The 21262-nt window shown below is 41.5% G+C and overlaps 1 protein-coding gene across 1 annotated transcript; it reads right to left on the reverse strand.

Moving 5' to 3' along the window:
• Positions 1–2779: 2779 nt before the first annotated feature.
• LOC103720408 (transcription repressor OFP2-like) lies at positions 2780–4634 on the reverse strand. Its single transcript, XM_008810095.5, has one exon. It carries the CDS (start codon positions 4159–4161, stop codon positions 3055–3057), a length of 1107 nt encoding a protein of 368 aa, XP_008808317.3. The 5' UTR covers positions 4162–4634; the 3' UTR covers positions 2780–3054.
• Positions 4635–21262: the final 16628 nt, after the last annotated feature.

Below are 21262 nucleotides of genomic sequence, written 5' to 3' on the forward strand. Positions count from 1 at the left end.
CTCCAAGACATCAATAGCCTGCCCATCCCTAATCGCCTAATTGGTCAAGGGGAGCACCCTCGATGCACGGGCACAAATCTCCCTCCAGATAGCCTATGTTGCATGTCACATCAATCAAGCGAGTAGCAAGAAATCATCAGCAAATAAGAGATGTAAGATCTGGAAGGAGCCCGCCATCGGCCTATAGGCCTCCACCGCCTGAGTCTCAGAGGCATATCGAAGCGATTTAGATAGCACATCCGCATAGATGATGAACAAGAGAGGCGAGAGTGGATATCCCTATCATAGACCGACGGCGGACTCAAAAAATTGGGTGGGCGTGCCATCCACTAGAATGGCAAAAGGAGCCCGGATACATCCAAAAATCCATTTGATCCACACCTGATGGAATCCAAAGCTCTCTAAGGAGTGAGTCAAGAAGCTCCAACTCATTTTGTCGTAAACTCTCTCCATATCAAACTTGATGCCTATCAGACTCCTCCGACGAGAAGCTTTATGGAGCTCCAACATGAACCCATGGGCAATAAGAACATTGTCGGTATGCTGCGACCGCCCACAAATGCCCCTTACTCAAGACTGATGAGCCTGGGTAGGATGCCCTTCAACCTCCTCACCATAATTTTTGCGATAGCTTTATACAGAGTGGTACATGAGCTGATTGGTCAGAAATGGCTCGGCCTCGACGTGCTTACCTCTTCGGAATCAGAGTGATGTAAGTCTATTTCTACTCTCGAGGCATCCTTGCAGAAGCAAAGAATTGCGGAATAGTCGCAGTCACATCATACTTGATAATGTGCTTGTATCTCTCGAAGAAGAGGAGGAAAATTATCTGGTCTTAGGACCTTGTCCTCGGCCAAGGACTAGAGAGCCTCTTGAATCTCCAAGGTAGAGAACGGGCTGACAAACCCTGCATTCTTCTCCTCCGAGATCCTCACCAGCAGTGTTGGTCCGCTAGGCAGCCTCCTATTGCTTGACTGATCCGTCCACTTAGACTTGAAGAATTGTTCCAACACCCCTCTGATTGCATCAAAGTTATCTATCAACTACCCACCGCCATCCTTGATGTTGTTGATCCTGTTTCTTTATCTTCGGATGATAGTCGCTTGGTGGAAGAATCTAGTATTTTGATCTCTCTCCATAATCTACTGTATCCTCGATTTCTATCCAGGATCTTTTGCTATCAAAGGAGGGAGTGGTGCATGGAAAGCCACGCCCTGAGCTCCCCCTGTTCTACTTCAAACAAGCCCCCTTCTGTTGTTCTCACGACTGGAGGTCGGCTATAGAGGCTTTTGCCTTCTCCATTTTTTTAAAAATGTTCTCCACCTCTTCTCGGTTCCACTTACATAGTCGGCATTTGGTCAACTCCAATTTGTGGGTTATCCTGTACATTGCATCCCCTTGCACTGACACCCGCCATGCCTCCCGCACAACATCCCATGACCAGGAATAGGAGAGTCAGATCTTCTCAAAACAAAACAAACTGCAATAAGGGGTACATGCCAGGGTACTACCAGGATAGGCCAATGGTTGGAAACAATCCGGGGCAAGTGGCCCACTCAATAGTCCAGACATCTTTGAATCCAGTCGAGTATGCAAAAGTTTTTGTCAATCCGCTCCCATACTCTTGCTTGGCTTGACCTATTGTTGCACTAGGTGAATCTCAACCTAGTGAACCCAAAGTCAACCAGACCATTGGTCATGATAAAATCATGTAACTCCCTAACTTAAATCTTGTTGGTGAAGGCCTTGCCCTCTCGCTTCTCCTGAGGGCCATCAATGTTGTTGAAGTCCCTCGCGACCACCTTTGGAAGTCCCTTTTGAATCAGATTGGCTACCTTACTCCATAGCACCCTCCTCTTCTTGTAGTCAGTGCTAACATAAACTGTAGAAAGGACCCAAGGAAACCTGTTTTCTTCTGAAATTACCATTATAACCTGTTGGTTACATTTATGAAAGATATCCGGGTTATAACTCTCCGACCTCTAAGTAACAATGATCCCACCCGACAACCCTTAGGATTCCGCAGCATAAAATCCCTAGGATCTAGGTAGGGCTCGCCTCGCACACTAGAGACTCCTCGCCGCCAGACTGGTTTCGAAAAAAATGTGCACCTCTGGGTCATACAAATGCATAAGTCCGTAGAAAGTCGGACTAAAGGAAAGCTTCCCGGCTCTCCGACAATCCCACAACAAAATCTTCATTCAGCGTGTGAGGGGAGGGCTCGCGCTCTTAGGCCCCACAACAAAATTTTTAATTCTAAAAATGAATCATTTTCTGTATTGGCATGGTTTCTACCATGCCGAGTCTTGCATTGGACGTCTTGAAACATTAATCTAGAATTTTTCCTTTATGAGCAAAAGTATATAGACCACCCTTGCTTCTGTTCCTTTTGCTGTAAATTTTTAGTTATTTCAAAACTAAAGAGGGCCCAACATCATGGTTTAGGCACTTTAAAGATAAAAGGAGCATGATGATCTTAAATATGAAGAGTAGAGAAAAGTCCTCAATCCTCATACAGAAGTATACAGAAAATTTTCTGCGCATGGATAGTAAAGGCCACTTGACATAATACTGGACCACGTCGAGTTGTGAGGATGTGTATGCAATGAGCATTAATAATGAACGCTCATTTGCAAGCAATTAAGACCCCCGACAAGTTGAAAGCAAGCTACATGGGGGTTTTCCTGTAGAAAATTTTGCCATCCACAACAAACTCATAAATGATGCGGTAGTCCCGCACCTCAACCTGAAGAAATGGGTGCGCAGAGGACCCTCCATCTTTGGTTCGTGCTCTTTTACCAAAGGGAGCAGGGTGTGGGTCTTAATGTCTACCTCAAAGGAGAATAAACCTAAGGACGGTGTGCTTGGAAAGAGCTTCCAACTGCCCCTACCAAAGGTCATACTGAAGAGAAGACGAAACCTGGAAGGAAAGGAGGAGAATTGAAGAGAAGATGAACGAAGTTCCACAGCCAGCTTTATATAGAGATATATAGATAGACTTAACAAGCATATATATATATATCCTTACAAACCTCAATTCTAGTACACACTTCTTTACAATCTAATGTGAGGGAGATCAAACCAGATTTGCTCGAACACCTCGATGATGACATCGTGATACTCCTTGGAATTCAGGGACAGGTAGCAAGCCAATAGCTCCTCCAAGTCCTTCGATGCCCGGAGGTTATTCTCGACGATCATTTCCACCATAGACTCCCTGAAGTCCCTTCGGGGGTCCAAGGACGACTTCACCACCACAGAGCTCTCCACGAGTCCCCTCCTCTGCTGAATTGTCTTCTTCAACCCTGCCGTCTTCTGGTTCCGATAAGCCTGCAGTCTCTTGGTAACAAGCCTTGGAGAGCCGGCGCGCACCTTAATAAGCGGAACGGATCGCTTTGCCGGGCTGTTGCCGGTCTTCTTCATATTTCTAGTATGATGGTGACTCCCCTGCTTTCCACTCGCAATTCTGCCATCCACTTCGGTCTCTTCGACCACCTTCTTCATGGGTTTTGTAGTAATTGGCGGGAGTTTGAGCTCTGGGACTGATTCCATGCCCTCAAAACTTTTGAACCGATCGAAAGAGCCCTTCTCGCTACCGACGTTGATTGTGAAATCGCTGGCAGAGGCAACCTGGCAGCCCTTGAATTCCAACTTCTCAGCAACGATGGGCTTACGGAGATCGTCTTCGTCGCCGTCGTCGTCATCGTAGTCATCATGGCGATAGAGAAGGCTCTCGTGAATGGATTCGGGTCTGCAAGCAGAGGGGAAGGTGGCGCGGCAGTTGCAGCTGGCAGAAACAGAGGACGCGACCGGCTCGGAAGAAGGTTTCGTGGGCTCTCTTCTCCTGGTTCTTGGCTTGGATTTCCTTGGTGGGACTACTGGGAAATGGGTCTCCGAGGCCCTCTGGTGGATGGGCGAGTGAGGGAAACTTCCTATTCTCTCTCTGCTAGGGAAGTAGTAGGATGCTCTGTTGGGAAGGTAGGCCGGGTTGGGTGGTGGGAGTGGTTTTGGTGTGGTGGAAGGTATGGTTCTGCTTGTTGGTGGGGTTCTCTTCATGGACTGTGTGATCCTTTGGCTTCTACCAGCTCTTCCCATGTCCTTGAGCTTGTAGAACCAGGAGTTTGGCAGCATATCAGATAGTCTAAACCTATGATTGCCCATCTCAGAGAACCAAATTCTCTTGAAGAATAAGAAGAAGAAGAAGGAAACCTATCTCTCTCTCTCTCTCTCTCTCTCTCTCTCTCTCTGCCTCTCTCACTAAGGCACTACACTAATAAGAAAGAAGCTGTAAAGGCTAGGTTGCAACGCCCACCTATTTTTGTATGGAAATTTAGTTGCAGAGCCACATGAAGGATGTGAATTCTAGTACACTTAGACACACATACGAAGAAGAGAACTCCAGAGTTCTCTCTCTCGCAGACACTTTATATTGTTTAGTGTGTAAAGGCTCTGTAGGAGGAGGGTGGGATGGAGGGAGGTGGGGGAGAACCGTAAGAAAAAGAGAGGGATGTAGTGAGGGGAAAGAGATGTTGGGGTTACGTCTTGAAGCTGTTGGTGGGGTCAAAATAAAAAGAAGATAGAATGGAGGATTAAAATATAGAGCTACAGAGCAAACGGCAGAAGGCTCAGAGGTTTTTTTTTTTTTAAGAGAGAGGGTTCGGTAATCACAGTTCCACTTCTCTGCAATGTTACAGATTGGCCAGTATCTTGTTAATATAAGAGCCTCATTATTAAGCACCTAGGTCTGAAGATGAGCTAAATAAAAGGACAGATGGTAGCCCAAAATATATCATTGAATTGAAAGTGCTGTCGGGGGAGGGATTTTGTAATACACTTCCATAGCCTTACATTCCATGAGCATAATGAAGCTATAATTATGTTAACCATTAGTTATAGGTTACTTAGGCTAAGAAACATGCTTTAATGTCTTTTTTTTTAAAAAAAAAAGAAAAGCAATTCCTTTTATTACTTTAAGGACATATGTTGTCACTAAAGAGGAGCACTTGGTTTTAACTACTGAAGATCTTGGGGAGGGAAATGAACCACAATCTACTAAAGGTTTGAGCTTCAATTGTTTTGAGAATAACAGTGGAAGAGCCACCTTTTTAGATCGAACATGTAACATTTTCCTAGTGCAACCACCAAAGACGTACGGGTGCCAATTAAATAACCAAAGGCTTGTTGGCTACTGAAAATTAGCACCATAATTCTATTTTGGCATATATTTAATCTTACTAACAAATCTAATTTCACTGGGATCAATCATCCTTTCCCTTGGAAACCTTTACTTACTCGTGTGAGCCATAGACATTTAGAGGCTGCTTCCATACCCAACTATTATATCCGTTGAAGAGCTCAAGCTCAGACTACTGCTTTCAGAGTGGTCCAATGGAGAGGGTGGCAATCTTGTTATTGAATCGAACCCGGGTACCCGGATTCATTGCTGTTTCTTATATTACTTGCATCAGAACATTAAATAACTTTAAACTGATGATGCAAGGTACTATAATGCCTCCTAGAGTCTGAAATCTGACCGAGATGCTACCATACACTTGATTCGATACAAGGATGTGACATAATTTAACATTAAATTTGTTTGAATCAAGAGAACAAATGTGCTTGATTGGACTTCAGCTTTTCAAGGAGCAATAGCTAAGACCATTTCAAGTATTCTGCAAGCTCGCCATCTCAGTAACCCTTCATGTTTTCATCTTATAGACTACACAAACCTTGGATAGTCTTCCATATCTCCAAACCTTTGTAATCAGTTAGTTAACGTGGATTTGCGAGTTAAGAAAGACCTAGCCGATTGCTTCCACAGTGGTTTCCCTCAAGAGAAAATACTTTCCTACATCTATGGAATTATATGCAAATTGGAAAATGGAAAAAAAGATGTAAGCACCGAGAAATTATTTGCATAAGTCTCTTAACTGGGATCCAATCTAGAGAAGTAACTAGACCATTCTAATAAGGCTTTCTGATGTTTTTAAAATGCCAATACGACCAAGTTTTGAATTTTTTTACCAGACTTAGCTAGGCATGCATGCTTATGTTTGATGCATGAGTGATTTAAGATTTGAGATAGATACTGTAAACTTTTGTCTTTTAGTTCCTTTAATAAATTCTGGGTGGACTTTTTCCCCTTGCAATCAAACAAACGAAAAAAAAAAGAGAGATCTGAGACAGATATCATGCAACGTCTCCTACAACTAGAAAGATTCTGGGTGTTCTCCCTTATGGATACACGCCCTTCGGGGATCTCTCTCTCCAAACGAAGAGCGTGTTCGGAGGAAAAAGATGAGTTTATGAACCCAAACCGAATGCAAATGTTAGTCCAACGATGCAAGGAAGTTACTGTAGATTCCAATAATCCTTGAGCTGCAAGTGGGCGAGGTCTGAGTCCATATCAGATCTAACCTTATACGGCTGGACTGTAATTTTTTTATCCGATCTTTTCGAATGTCAAATCAGATTGGATTGAGTTTGGCTGGGTTAGCACAATTTTACAAGATTCTTGTTTGAAAGTTGCACTCCTAATTGGAGCCCATGCATGCCCTAAGGATCTTAGGTATTGTCCCATCTAAGTTAGGTTTGGTTTCAATCTTCCCAAGATCCATCTTAGAGCTAAAATCAAATCGGACGCTAGCATATGTATATCTATACTTATTTTATTTGACGAATACAGATACAGATACATATGCAGATATTAACTGGATGCAAAAATTTAGATCCATATTTATTTTAAATGGATACGGATACCAATCGAATACCAAAAATATGAATATAAATACAGATAAAAATTAGATAATTAAATTAATGACCATATAATCAAAGATATTGCTAAGTGAATGATAAATCAAGTTAATAACATATTAATATGGTCATTTATTTTTCTTAAAAATTAATGAGTGCTATATGGAATTAAATAACGTTACAAATGGAATCGCATATTCGAATACGGATCGGATAGTTGCTGATTTATATCTATATCTATTTTTTCTTTGACGAACATGGATATTAGTCGGATGCTAAAATTTCTATGCATATCTGAATAGACTCGGATACGAATACAGATTCAGATAGATATTATCCGATTCACTTTCACTTTCATGGCTCTATCCAGCCCACTTGCGCCCCAGTTTAGTCATCGCTAGCATCAAGTATGCCGATCGATCTTCCAAGCGGTATTATAGTTTCTGTGGAGCTAACACAGCTTTGAATAAATACTTTCAAGCTAAACTTACAGCCTAGAAGAAATCTGGTGGTGTCCCCAGTCCCCATCCTGGGAGCACTTAGCCTTCACATCGTACCAAGCCATCAGAATGAGTGCTGAATATGAGAACACGAAGGCCCCGATCCTACATACTTAGGCTTCCGCTAATTTATATGCGAAGGCATAGGCTTTTTTCCCAGGTACGGGCCTTAGAAACCTTGCAACCTTTCAGCAGCTGCACCGACTCTAGGGTAGAAATAGAAGATATCCCAACCGAAAAAGAGTGGCCTCCATTTCGTACTCTTTTCCGCTGGCGATAAAATTTGAAGCTAGCGTATCTCTTTTTCAGAGAGCTGGGTTCTTCTCAGTGGCCCTTCTTTTTTTATCGAAAGCCTGCAGCTTTACAGCCGAAAACGTGCAGATTAGACCTCTGCCGAGCACTCGATTTTGAGTCCTCGCCCCCTCTGCGACCACCGACGCTGGCTGAAAAAACTGAACGCTTTGCATGTTGGCAGCGGACCACGAACACATGTCTCCTCTCATTGCTCTCTTCACTTTAGCCATGCATTGCGACCAATGATGAGACCAGCACACGCTTGGCCATCCAGGCATTTTTAAATTTCATGCAGCTCCAGGTTAGCCCGAGCTGATGGATTAGGTCTGATCAAATTCATGCTAGATCACCAATCTCCAAGTCGGTGGTCAAAATTAAGTGCCGGTCGTGTTTGTATGATTGATTGCTCGATCATTTTTTGAGCAACTGATCCGAGGTTCTTCTTCTTCTTAGCCATACATTGCAACCAATGATGAGACTAGCACACGCTTGGTCAGGCAGGCATTTTTAAATTTCATGCAGCTGGAGGTCAGCCCGAGCTAATAGATTAGGACTGATCAAATTCATGCTAGATCACCAATCTCCAAGTCGATGGTCAAACTTAAGTGCAATTGCTCGATCATTTTTTGAGCAACTGATCTGAGGTTCTTCTTCTTAGCCATACATTGCAACCAATGATGAGACCAACACACGCTCAGTCAAGCAGGCATTTTTAAATTTCATGCAGCTCGAGGTCAGCCCGAGCTAATAGATTAGGACTGATCAAATTCATGCTAGATCACCAATCTCCAAGTCGATAGTCAAAATTAAGTGTGCGTTGTTCTGACAAACTTGGCTTGAGATGGGCCCAGCTGTTCAGGCCAGCCCAAGTGCATGCTCGTCCAATCCATTATGTCATAGCACTCCTACGGTGGACTTCTGAAACTATTTGGCCCAGTCATAATCTTCTCACCACTGATGAAGGTCTCGTTCGTGGGCGGGTTTTGGTCTTAGCCCGGTCGCAAGCAAGCCGATGCCTGGCTGAGTTTGGCCTGATTCTGCCAGGGTGGGATTTGTTATCCGGAATAAGATGAGACGAGTTTTATATGCTGCATCTATTCCAGTTAATATAAATTCTTTTGCAATGGCTGAAGTGATGGCTGCACGGTATGGGCTTAAAATGGCAGTTTCTATGTTTCAGATGTTTCAGAATGATAAAATTTATTTATAATTTGGAAGGAGATTAGAAGATATATAGTAGTTACTAGGATTAATGGTGAGAAGTTTTCTCAAAACATCCTGTGTAAGAATAATTTTAGAGAGGGATTAGGTAACAATCTGTATCAGCTCTTTTTTTTTTTGTTAGCGTAATTCTGTATCAATTAATATTATTTTCTTTTGTTAGAGTGATTTTAGGGATCACATATTAACTTGTATGAGTGAGCAGCCTATATTATTTTTCTTGCATGAGTTTTTATATGAGTGTATATAACCCCTAAGATATACCGAATATGATAGATAGAGAAATAAAATACTTTCTCTCCCTTTTTTTCTGTTGTTTTTCTCTTCTGCAAATATTTTAACATTCTGCATTGAGGAATACCTAGCTTCTTTATTCTACCATATCTAAGTTCTCATGCATTAATGCTCTTCAGGAAGCTCATTATCTAGCGGATTGGCTGGCCAATATTGCAACCATTGAACGCGCTGAGAGGATTTGGATGGAAAGGATTTTCGCCCATTTAGGCTTTCTTCAATAACACGGACACTGAGGGCACCCTTTCATCCGCCTATATTGAGCTCTCCTCACAGCTCTATTACCTTAAAAAAGAACGAAGCGTGGTTGGAGTTGGACCATTCACTTTCCTAAAGGTAAAAATTACATTTTAAATTTGAGCTGTCCGGATTTTCGTGCATACTAGCGGCTGTACCAATTTTTCTCAAATTTTAGTATAAAAAGCCCTGATTGGAGTGGCAAATCGGCGTTGTTCTCCACCTTTAATTTGCTGCCTAGCCTATTAGTATAGCTCCGATCTGATCCCAACCACCATGTAAGCTGACCCATATGAACTAACTCGACTTGACCAAATAACCAAAAATTGATGGCCCAACGGGTAAGCAGCGAGTGAACATTAAATCATATAAAGAGTCAGGAAGAACAATTCAACTTCTCTACTGCTATTATATTTCCAATCAATCTCAGCTGATTTACTTTATATATATATAGAATGGCTGAAAAAATTATCTTATATTTTATTAGAAATGAAATGAAAAAAAGGAAAAAAGAGAGAGAGAGAAAAAAAGAGAAGAGACCGCCATACTGTTATCTTTCATAACTATAATATTGTCCAGTTTACTCTTTCTAACAAGCAGAAGCATGATATAAATTTTTGGCATAGAGACGAGAATTACAACCAGCTAAGCTTCCCATCACGTACCGAACCATAGTATGAACTTGTATGAACCTGAAATATCAAGTCTAGATGGGTTCGATCAATGGTTCCACGTTTTCTGAAACGAATCAAATGGTTCCACGTAAAAATAAACAGGGACGTACGTGAAGATGGTGCCCGCATGGAAATTTCTATACGAGAGCCCAGTCCGCTTGGCTAAGTCGATCTCCTGATTCCAACCACGTACCCCACGTAGGTGTGGGTTCCAATTAAGCATGGAAGAACCTGGGTCGGAATTGCTTCTTCCCAACCAACTGCTCTTATTACTGCCTACTATTCTAAGAATGACCCTGCGAGTTAGCACTAGATTTTGCTCCACTGTTCTGAACCATCTCTAATATTTTCTTCACTCAATAAGAACGTCATTTATACCACCCAACAGCGGGGGAAAAAAAAGAGAGCGGAAGTACTTGCATGTTAAACTTAACTATTAGCAATAGAAAATGTATGACAACTGGTGCTTTATTTTATTGTCCTTGAATAATTCGAAAACAGACATGCTATAAAAGAAATACAAAAGTTTATCATGAGAAGAGATTAACCCATCCAATCTTCTTGTAATCCTAATATCAACACGTTTTCGAGAGGGAAACAAAGAAAAAAAAAGAAATGAAGTGTGTGTATGTGTGTATGTATGCAAATCATCCTAAGCAAATACCATCGAAAGCTACTAATAGTCCTTCCCCTTAATTCTTGTTCCCGTTGGTTCCCCCACCCGGACCGGAGGGAGGTACGGGTCCTCTAGGAAGAACATTGAACAACAGCGGACCGTACCCCTCCACAGGCTTCTGCTTCGGTCCTGAGCTCTTGGTCGTCACCTTTGATGCCATGTCGCATGGCCGGGCTCGGGGAGGATTATGCCCAAAAGGCCTCTCCAGTGGCAACGCAAGGATGGTTTCCTTCGGAGACGGGAAACCGCTTATAGGCCTTGCAGTGGATCGTTGGAATATAATTAGAAGGAACAAGATGAAGGTGATCATATAGCGAGCTTGGTGTTGGACAGCCATTGTTGGAGAGCAAGAGGGGTGTTCAAGGACTACTAATTGATCGAGGACGTTGCCAAAAGGTTTATGGACAGTAGCTAGAAGGAAGGGAAAAGAGAGAGATTATGCGATGATGAAGAAGAAGAGGCCGGTTGGTTGTGGTTTTAATAAGGTGGGAGGAGGTGGCATCGACGGTTGGCTTATGTTGAAGCTGTGAAACAGTCACGAAAAGAAGAGACACGGAACGTTCGGCTTTTGACTTTTAGAGTGTAGATTTGTTTACCGAGGCGGTGCTTTGCTGTGCGAGTGAAGCTCGCACAACGTGGTGCTCCACAAGTGCTGTGGATGGATTACATCATTTTACAGCTCATGTTCAAAGAAAAACAAGTACATGATTAGCCGGTGTGCAAGTCGTCGTTTCATTTAGTTTCTGCGGGCCGTCCAAGAAGTGGAAAACTGAGACTAACATCATATATAGGATCAAACTATATTAGTAATTCTCTTAGTCTTATATTAATCTAAGGCCTTCTGGGGTTATTCCAAATGGCGTTATTTGTGCTCCCAGGTACGTGAGACCTGGGAAATACTGCATAAAAGAAGTGTCCCTTTTCTCCTCGGTAGCGAGAAACCACCAATTCCCATCATCTATGGCTACATTTGGGTGTGAGCCTGGGAGGAAGAAAAGGTCTGGGCCCAGGCGGCTTTGGCGTGGTTTTGACTCGAGTTTATTTTTATCTCCCGAAGTCGCCGGGAGCCGGGAGGGGATGTCTTTCCTCGCTGTACCCGGAAATCAAAGAACGCGTTTGCTATTTTGCCGCTTTGACACGCAACGGAGAGGAATAGGATCTGGCCTTATTTTGGGAGCCACCATGCATGTCTTGGCGAGCACTTTTTAGTTTTTGAGTAAGAGTCCAGTATTATATTAATAATTAAAAAATCCATGCTAGTTCCACCTCTACTTCTTTCTTCTAGGGCTACACCTGGTGATTAATTAACCGAGGAAAGATTTTAGATAGATTGGAATTAATAGCATCCTCATGGGATTAGTTACCGGATTTTGGTTGATACTTAGGTTAATGTGCTGATGATCACCCGAAAAGGATTGGAAATATGATTTGGTCGAGTTTCAGAGTTAGATACATGATCACTTTCGCAATGGAAAATGTTTTACCTATCTGAATTTCTGTTTAGACTTTTAATAATAATTGCATGACATCAGTTTCTATATGATTTATGTTAATCTTGAACAAAGAACGCGGTTTACATCCTATTCAAATATTAACATCATTATCGTTGGGCCGGCGAGCTTGTTGATTTTCCAATGATTAAAATTAGCGCAGGTCATATATTACATAATTTGATATAACAAGTTAATATTTTTAGTTCTGCCCCATGCCTAAATCACTAGCATTGTGAAGATGAAACACCCAACACCAGTTAGGAGAGTAAAACCCAATAGGTTTCGAACGCATGAAAGAATGATTGATCTTTTTTCACACCAACCATTGGATCATGCTTCTCACAAATCTCAAAGCATTCCAAACTTTTTCTTTCATATGCCTACACAGATCTCATCATGGCTGTTGCATGATCCAACAATGCACGTCGCGAAAAGAAGTGGATCATTCTTTCGAGCGAAAGATACAACCCTAACCCAAACCTAACAGATCCAAAGCCAAAATTAGGTGTGCAACTAACCTAGAATGAAGGAATTTTGGAAGAACCAGAGGATGAAGACAGTAAAATATGTATCGTGTCAGATTGCATTCTATTTACATCAGATTGCACTAACAGTAAAAACCAGCTCTTTAAGCAAATTAGGTCTGGTCCATTTGACCGACCTAGTTGAATTTGGCCCAAAACACATAAAAAAAGAAATCGACACATACTGTGCACGTGCTTGGAGAGAAGAGGACTCCGGATGGGAGTCTTCTTCCTCCTGATTTCATCAGATGGAATCCGACTCTATGTCGGATTCTAGTCACGGCTGAGGCCTATATAGAGGCCTTTCGGTTCTTCTTTTCAGCCGTGATTGGAGTTCTTCACCGGAGATTTTCTCATTTTTCTCTCTGAACGCCTGTTGCCATCACGCCACCGCCGCGATCAATCGCCGCCGGAAAAACCGGTAAAGACCCTGCCACCATCGAGCTACTCCTCTCCTCTTCCTTTTGAACTATTTGGAGCTTGAATTTCGGCCAGTGATCACCGAAATTTGGCGGAGAAGATGATACCATTGTTTCTCATGTTTTCATAAACGAATCCATTTCTTTTTGTTTTTTGCTGGTTCAGCCGCCAGTGCTTGTCACCGGGGGGCTCTCTCTGGTGCCCCAAAGTGGCTTACGGCCATGACCGAGGTTCCAGCCGCTGGGATGCTCTATTCACGATCTAAGTGGTCATAATTTCTATTTTTTTGTTGAAATTGGTACTATCGGCCACCCGTTGGTCGGCCGCCTGTGGGCCCCTTGACCTCAAGCACCACCACGAGCACCACTTTCCCTTTGAATCCGATCGGCAAGTCGCCAAATTGCTGGTAACAGGGTCTCTCCTATTTTGATACATCTTTTCTTTTGTTTTGCCGGTCGTCGTTGGGCATGGCATGTTGCTAACACCATCGTGGGTCTTCGGCTGCTGGAGGTCACCAATCGCGAGCGTCGTCATGGGCCTTCTTTTTTTTTTCGAGAAAGAGAGAGAGAGAGGAAAGGAGACAGGGTCCCATAGCTATCTTCTTCTTTTCTTATTTTCTCTCTCCTCTCTTTAGATTTTCTCTCTCTTAGTGTCTTTCGCTAGTTGACCATGGGCTTAAGCATAGTATAATGACCATGGGCTGATGCATAAAGCTTCCACAAGTTTATACGTAGGATATCGACCACGTTCTGACGCGTGAGATTGTATCAGTTTTGGACTGAGTCATGATCTTGGTTAGTCTATAGTCGAAAGATGATTAAAGAGAAAAATAGAAATCAAGTTTAATGAGAAATAGATGAAACGGCATAATAATTTATTATTGAACAATTAGATACATTGAGATATATGTGTGTGTGAGTCTATGTGTCTGTGTGTGTACATAAAAATGATAATATGCCTGTAATTATTTATATGAGCTCTCCAAGTATTGATACAATATTTATTATATCTGATATTGCTAACTGATTATTTTTTTATTACTTATAGTGTAGCGATTTGGGATTCCTACTGGGTTGTAAAGCTTACAAACCCCCTTTCTTTTTTTTTTTTAAGTTGTAGGTTGCATAGTACTTGGCTATGGTTGAGATCACGAGTGGAAGGGATGATTAGATAGAGCACCACTGATACTGGTTAGATGATCAAATTTTGTAATTGAACTAATTTTGTTATTTGAAATGAATTGAGATCATTGTTGATTACGGATATTGAAGTTGCATTAAATTTTCCAATCTAGCATATTCTATAGGGCTTTGCCCTAGAGAGTATGCGGTTGTGTTGACCCAGATATTGGGTTTGGGGCGTAACACTAACTAAACAATAAGTAGATAATAGATAGCCATGGTCAAAGATAGTATGCAAGTGTGAACCTCATATGTAGCCAAGCCCGTCGTTTACATGGGTTGATCATTATTGTCCCCACCCGACTTTACTCTCCTCGCAAGCTAGGTCAACAGGTCTACCCCTTGGATCTCTTGTTTCGAAAGTTTTTTTTGGTCTTGTTTCAAATTAAAGTTTGAGTTGATGTAGGTGGAGCCATATCTGGGTCATGTTTCAAAGTCCAAGAACAGCTGGTCAATTGGTAAACAGATGCTTTTGGACCGCACTTCCCATTCCCGTCGCTCAAGTTGGCTTTTTTCGACGTAGCAAATACGGTTTCTGAATCGGTCTTCATGCATCCTACCTCTGACGGGTGACGGGTGACGGGTGACGGGTGACGGGAATAAGCGTCGACTTCACACTCGTTCGCATGACTTGATCCATTTAGAATTGTGCAATATGAATGATAGTAGTAGGAGCGTCTTGGTACGCAAAGACATGCATGACTCACAGAGCCACTCGTCTCGCTGTAGTTCCTGAAATTGATGATCAGGCTCATACAAGCAAAGCCTGAAAAGCAGGACAAAATCGAATTATAAAACATCCATGCATCTACGGTTCCTCTTTCAGACTGGAACAGCCACAATTGATAACAAATTCATCGCGACAACACGATGCAGAGTTGCGAAGATTGTGAGACTGAGAGCATTACCTTGGCAAAGTGTTTTAAGTACACAAATGAGGAGGTCCGCTGGGTTGGAAGCTCACCTAGCTACAGCGAAGTCAGCTACTTTCAGAGCTCATCTCAAGGTTCAGAATTTTGACATTGGGTCTGAAATGGGACTAGTAGATTCAAATAGTCAGCCATGTGATCTTCAAAGCCTAACCTGCGAACTTGTTTGGAAACAGGTTCATAATCAAGACAGCCATGCGGTCTATATATTAAGCCCGTCCGGCCCACAGTTTGCATCCTTAGGCTCGAGTATTCTTCTTCCTTTTTTTTATTTTTTAAAGCAATTCTTAGGATTTTGAGCCCTCCACGGCTTCACCTCCTCCTCCTCCTTCTTCTTCTTTTGCTAAAAACGGAAGTATCATACCAATCGTGTACGAATACAATCAAGAGAGTCAAAATACAAAACATCCCGGAGAACTCGGCAACTCCGCGTTACCCATCCATAGGTGTCCCTCCGAATGGTCAGCAACAAACGAAGCCACCTAATCGACCGCCCCGTTAGCTTCCCGGTAGACATGCGTCGTCTGAATGGTCATCCCATCTCAAACTATGGCCCAAATATCTCTCAGTAATGGATGGTAGTCGCCGATCCTCTCGGAAGTCTGTAGAATCCACCCAATGATCGTCACAGAGTTGCCCTCCAAAAAGACCATCCTCGCCTGCAGGGCATGCCGCACAAAGCACAGACCAGACCAAACTGCTCTCAGCTCTGTTGTGGGCACCGAAATATCAAACAATTAACAACCCCCAGCAGCAATCATCCTGGAATCCGGGCCTCTGACCACAAGGCCTGTACCTCCCCTCACGCCGCCTTGCAGGACGCAACCATCGAAATTACCTTGAGGAAACTCAGAGGTAGAAGCTCTTAGGTGAAAAACACCGTACAGAGCGTTCTACAAGTAGAAGTAGAATTCCAGATGTCCCGAGCTATCAATGATCTATCCAAATGGTCCACCAGAGATGTCAACCAAGGACGGGGCGCTTCTACATGGCTTCACCTTCTCCCAAGACGAAGCTTTAAGAGATGTCAACCAACTGAGCAAAAGGCCAGTCTCCATGAGGGCCTTTAGGTACGTATACCGGTACCTTTGCAAGGTTGGCGAGAAGAAGAGCCATCCGAGACCGAGATTTCGATTGCTCCAGTGGGTGCTCTGGCCATCGAGGCAGTCGGAAGACATTGCTAAAATAAGTCATGAACTAAAGAGAATGATTGAGAGGATTCGAGCACTCTGCCCGTCGCCAATAACGCCAGCTTCTATTAAGGTGGCGACGCTTCGAAGGGCCAGCGTACGTCGAGGAGGGACCAAAGGAGGTAGAGGAGGCAGGCATGTCGGAGCTTCGAGAATTATTTGATGGAGATGATTGTGAAGGAAAAGAATTTGAGGGATTTGATGGATGTCAAGGAGCTCCTCTATTGCTGGAATAGTTTGAAGTCTCCTGTGTTTGTTGAACTGGTTGGTATTTAGGTTTTATGGAGAGCTATGCAAGGACTTGTTCTCAGGCAGTGAACATGATGAGACTCGTGATAGTGTTAATTCATGAAGGAGTTAGCTTTGTAGTTGAAACTAAAATATTATGATTCATTTTATTGCTATTCGTGGTTTGGACTCAGAAGATTATGTTTACTATCCTGATGCTGACTGTATTAAATTCTTTTTCAGCGAAAACATATATGCTATTCATTCTCCTTACCTTTTATACTACAGCCATTCTTTAAACGACGTTGAGATGCGAAATTCTTGATGCTAACTGTTTATGATTTTATATATGATATGCATCATTGCTCTTTATTTAGGTGATGATAACTATTATAGTGGTGATTATCTTGCCTTGGTACCATAAAATTCTTTAGGTGCTCTTTTACAGAATATATTAGTTTACAGCCTTGAGAGTTATCACAGTTTCGAACAAATGTTTATCAACGGAAATGGAGACTAAAATTACGTGAACTAGCAGTGATTAAGATAAAAAGTGTGCGGCAGTCATGTAATTAAGATAAAAACCATTTGATCGATCTTTGGGCTTCATAGTCCTTATCGATTAACTTGGTTAGCTATCACCTTAAATTTCTCTGAGGATTTTTTATCCTTTCCATCGTTCCCTGAGTAAACACAGGGACAAGCTCAGAGCTAACTTGGGTTGACCATCGAAGTTGGCTGCTTGGACGTCAATAAGATGGATCTGGTCAAGCATATCTATTGTACTGATTGAACGGCCCACATAGCCCAGCCCAAAACAGACAAATATCAGGCCCGCATGCTGTCTCATGGACATTTTAAATTGGTTGTTGAAGTATGAATCAATTCCATGAGATGAACCTTGCACCATAGTCACCCTGCGTCAGCCCCACCGAATTTTGTACATAGCCTTTCTCTAAATCTGCCTCCCACTTTTGCCTAGACAAACGAAGGACCATGCATTAGATTCGTTCCCCACTAAATAGCATGATTGAAAGTTGAATGGCCAAAATTTTTTTTGGGAGAAATGGATGGCAGAGGTAGGGGACTTTGCTAGGGTCAAAGAAAGGAGAAATTATACCCTGCATGGCATACACCATATGGTGGTGCAGCATACTAATCACCTCGTCTTATTTCTATGGGTTTTATTCATTATGCACTCGTTATTTTCTATAGCCTATAAAATTATAACAATGTGACTGACATGCTACACTGCCATGTGATGTAGGGTATTATATGATTTCTTGAGAAATATGCGTGTGTGTCGACAGAAATCCTTGAATACCTAGAATTTTTATTTTTCATTTTATTTGTGTTGCTGCGGAATCCGAACCAAGGTTGGAGCGCAGCTCAGACGACCCTGAGGTCGGCTGGAATGGCTCGTTAAGGTGTCGAGTGCTGGCTTCCTCCAAAGATGGCCTGTAAAAAGTCCACTCGTCGAAGAGTTTCCAATAAATAACCCTCCAATGCCTACATCAGAATAGAGTCGCAACAGTATAGAAGGAAGAAAGCTTCAGCAAAGGGTGGTTCTCTATGAATAACATTGCATGTGGGTTCTTGCATTTTTGTTGCATACTCGTGGTCCTTCGGGCTGCCATTTTATATATAAGAGTCGAATTTGTCGTTGTTTGGGTCAACGTGATGCGCACTAGGTGCCAGACAGCGGCTAGTCATACGGCTACATGTGTGGATACTCGTCTGCATGGGTATTATAGAGTACTAATCGCATGCCGAAAAGAGAGCTGCCACAACGACTAGTCGCTGTCATGACAACTAATTGCTAGGACTATCAATCGTCAACATGCTCTTCGATTGGAGGTGAAATTGTTTATCTTGGTTGGTTGGCTCTTCAAATAGTGCCAAAGTTGTCTGAGGTCGACTTATGCTGAGGTTATGAAGAGGTTGGCCTTGTTGGAGGTAAGTCTACAATATTTCCCCCATCAATATGTATAGTATACTATTAACTAGAGTTTGTGCAACGCACGTGAGTAGGAGCGTACATAGGTGCAATCTGCTGGTTCGGATCGTCGGAACAGCGCAAGGGACTGTGCGACGATGACGCGTGCCACCTCGGATATTTAGATCGGACGGTCTGCAAATCTGGGAATAAGCCGATGACGAGGGAGTTCGGAATATCACGGGACGGCTCCTCTTTTTTTTTTTTCTTAAAAGAGAGAGAGAGAGAGAGAGCGAGAGACGACTCGCGTCCCTCGTTGCGTCGCCATCCTGCTCTCTTCGCTCCTATCCTCGGTCCCTCGCTCTTTATCTCTATCCCGTGCTTTCATATTTTTCATCTAATTTCTTTTGGAGGGGCAACTTAATTTGGATTCAGAACTATGGGAGTTTACTTATTTTCTATTTCTTTTTTTTTTGATAAAAATTAGGTGTTTGTCTTTCTACAGTTTTTTGATTGGGTTTTTTGAGTTTTTCCTCTTTTTTTTTTCTTCTATTCAACCTTGGGATAAGAGAACCAGGTATTAAACTTCGTTGTCTATATTCTGGTGCTTATAATGGCTTGTTGAGGTAAGTTTTATATCATGCAACTAGGAAATTGTTCCTTTAAATTAATCCTGGGAATATCTTTTGGTGCCGAGAACAATCGCCAAGCTCAGGGAGCACTTTATTCAAGCCGCTGCATTGGAATTTCAAAGATTATTTAGGGATGGGTTTAATTCTCGAGGAGGAGAAGGTGGCTGGTGAGAATGCTCCAAAAAGATGAAAAAAAATCGTAGTCCTCTTCAATGTATTCTCTTATTCTTTCTAATTTATGGGCTGCATCCATAAAAAATAAAAAAACTTTCGCAACATTGCAATCCCATCAAGTATACTATTCAAAGTTGGAAAAGAAACGCTGGATTCACATGGCACAATATAAACAAGGACAAGCATAGGGGGTACGAAAGCATGCTTTCTCGCAACCTTGTTTTGACTAAATAACAATATGATCCAAGCCCACCACACAATTGATAAGCCAATAAACTTTGAAATTATAGTGAACGGACTGGTATCTTTAGTTGCACCATCTACTAAAATTAAAATATGAAAACTCTCCCCCATTACCAGGTGCCAATGAAGATGGACAACTCGGACCAAAACCCCGTCGAGCGGAGGTAGAGCTTGAACTTATGCACGTTTTGCAGAAGTTAGAACCGACAACTCTCCAAGGTCAGTCTCTCTCTGTTCCAAAACTTGAGTGCTTCTTTCACGGCTTTCCACTTTTTTCTAGCGACAACAAAGATGTTCATCCCTTGGACTTACGTATTCCAAGCATTCTGGACAGTAGCTTTGAATGTCGTGACCAAAAATATAAGATTTAGATTAAAAAATAAATCCTATTTTACCATTAGATTGGGTTTGAATTATGAAATTAAACCCAAATCTTTCTGGATAGGGTTTAAATTTAGATAAATCCATACCTAAAAACCTAAAATCCGACTCAAATCTATACACAAGCATGTATTTACATATTTGCATGTATAACTATAAATGCATGTGTATATTCGTTTATGTGTGTAATTTTTTTTATTTTAATTGTAAATGAAAGTAATCAACTAGAAAGTAGTGAAATCGAAACCATCTTGCTCCGCCAAATTCATATCCATGTTATTTACAATAGTTTCTTTATAATATGTGTCATGATTAAATATATATGTCGGACTTGATTATGTAGTATCTTTTTTATTTTTTATGTCTTCTAATTGCGGAGATGCTTATATAATAATAGTAATAATTGAATTAATATCCTTTAATAATTTTTTTATCTTATTTTATATCAATATTTTTATGTTCATGCTTCATAATTTAGTATTATATGTGCCATTATAAAATATGAAAAAATAGTCCAGAAGTATATCAAATAATTTGTTAAATATCTGGTTTCCACCTAAAACCTGACCAAACTAATTCCTCTTTTTCATCTAAACATTATATCCTATCTCATCTATTTTTCACTTAATTATATATAAATATTCATATTTTATTATTTGTTTTGACAAATCCTCCTTTACAATACCATCAAGTATAATAATATATATTTTAAAAATTATAATTTTTAAATTTAAGAATGGTTAATTACTTGAATGAAGTTAAATTTTTTTATATGAAAATTCAAGTTAGTTGGCTCCCTTTTAGTTTAATTTAAAATTTTTAGTACTTTTAAATCTAATTATCAATTATTATATTTTAGCTTAAAAATAGCTAGAAGCTTGATTTAAATTGCAAACACAATCTGATCCTGCTTGACAGATCATAGTTGACCCTGACCAAATCTAAATGACTTGCCTAGTCTAAAATCTTTTCTAAGGATTTGACCCGATCTGATCTAATCAGTTAATAGGTTAGGTCCCGGCTGAAAATCATAAATCAAATATAAAATCAAATTGGATCGGGGTCAAGCATGCCTCCACCCGACTTGTTCAGTTTGCACTCCTACCTCCACCTATGTCGAAGGAAAAGAAGGCACACTCATATTTTAATTGTTTATGTCCAAAACGGACATTAAGTTTTAAATGCAAAATGGAAGAAGGAAGACACACTCCTATTTTAATTGCTCATGTCCAGAACGGACATTCCAAGATTTGAATGCAAAATCTTAAGTTGCCGAGAAGAG

This window comes from Phoenix dactylifera, chromosome 17 (genome assembly GCF_051530095.1).
Source record: "Phoenix dactylifera cultivar Ajwa chromosome 17, Ajwa_hap1_PhDact_Kaust_v1.1, whole genome shotgun sequence".
Classification (NCBI taxonomy): domain Eukaryota; kingdom Viridiplantae; phylum Streptophyta; class Magnoliopsida; order Arecales; family Arecaceae; genus Phoenix; species Phoenix dactylifera.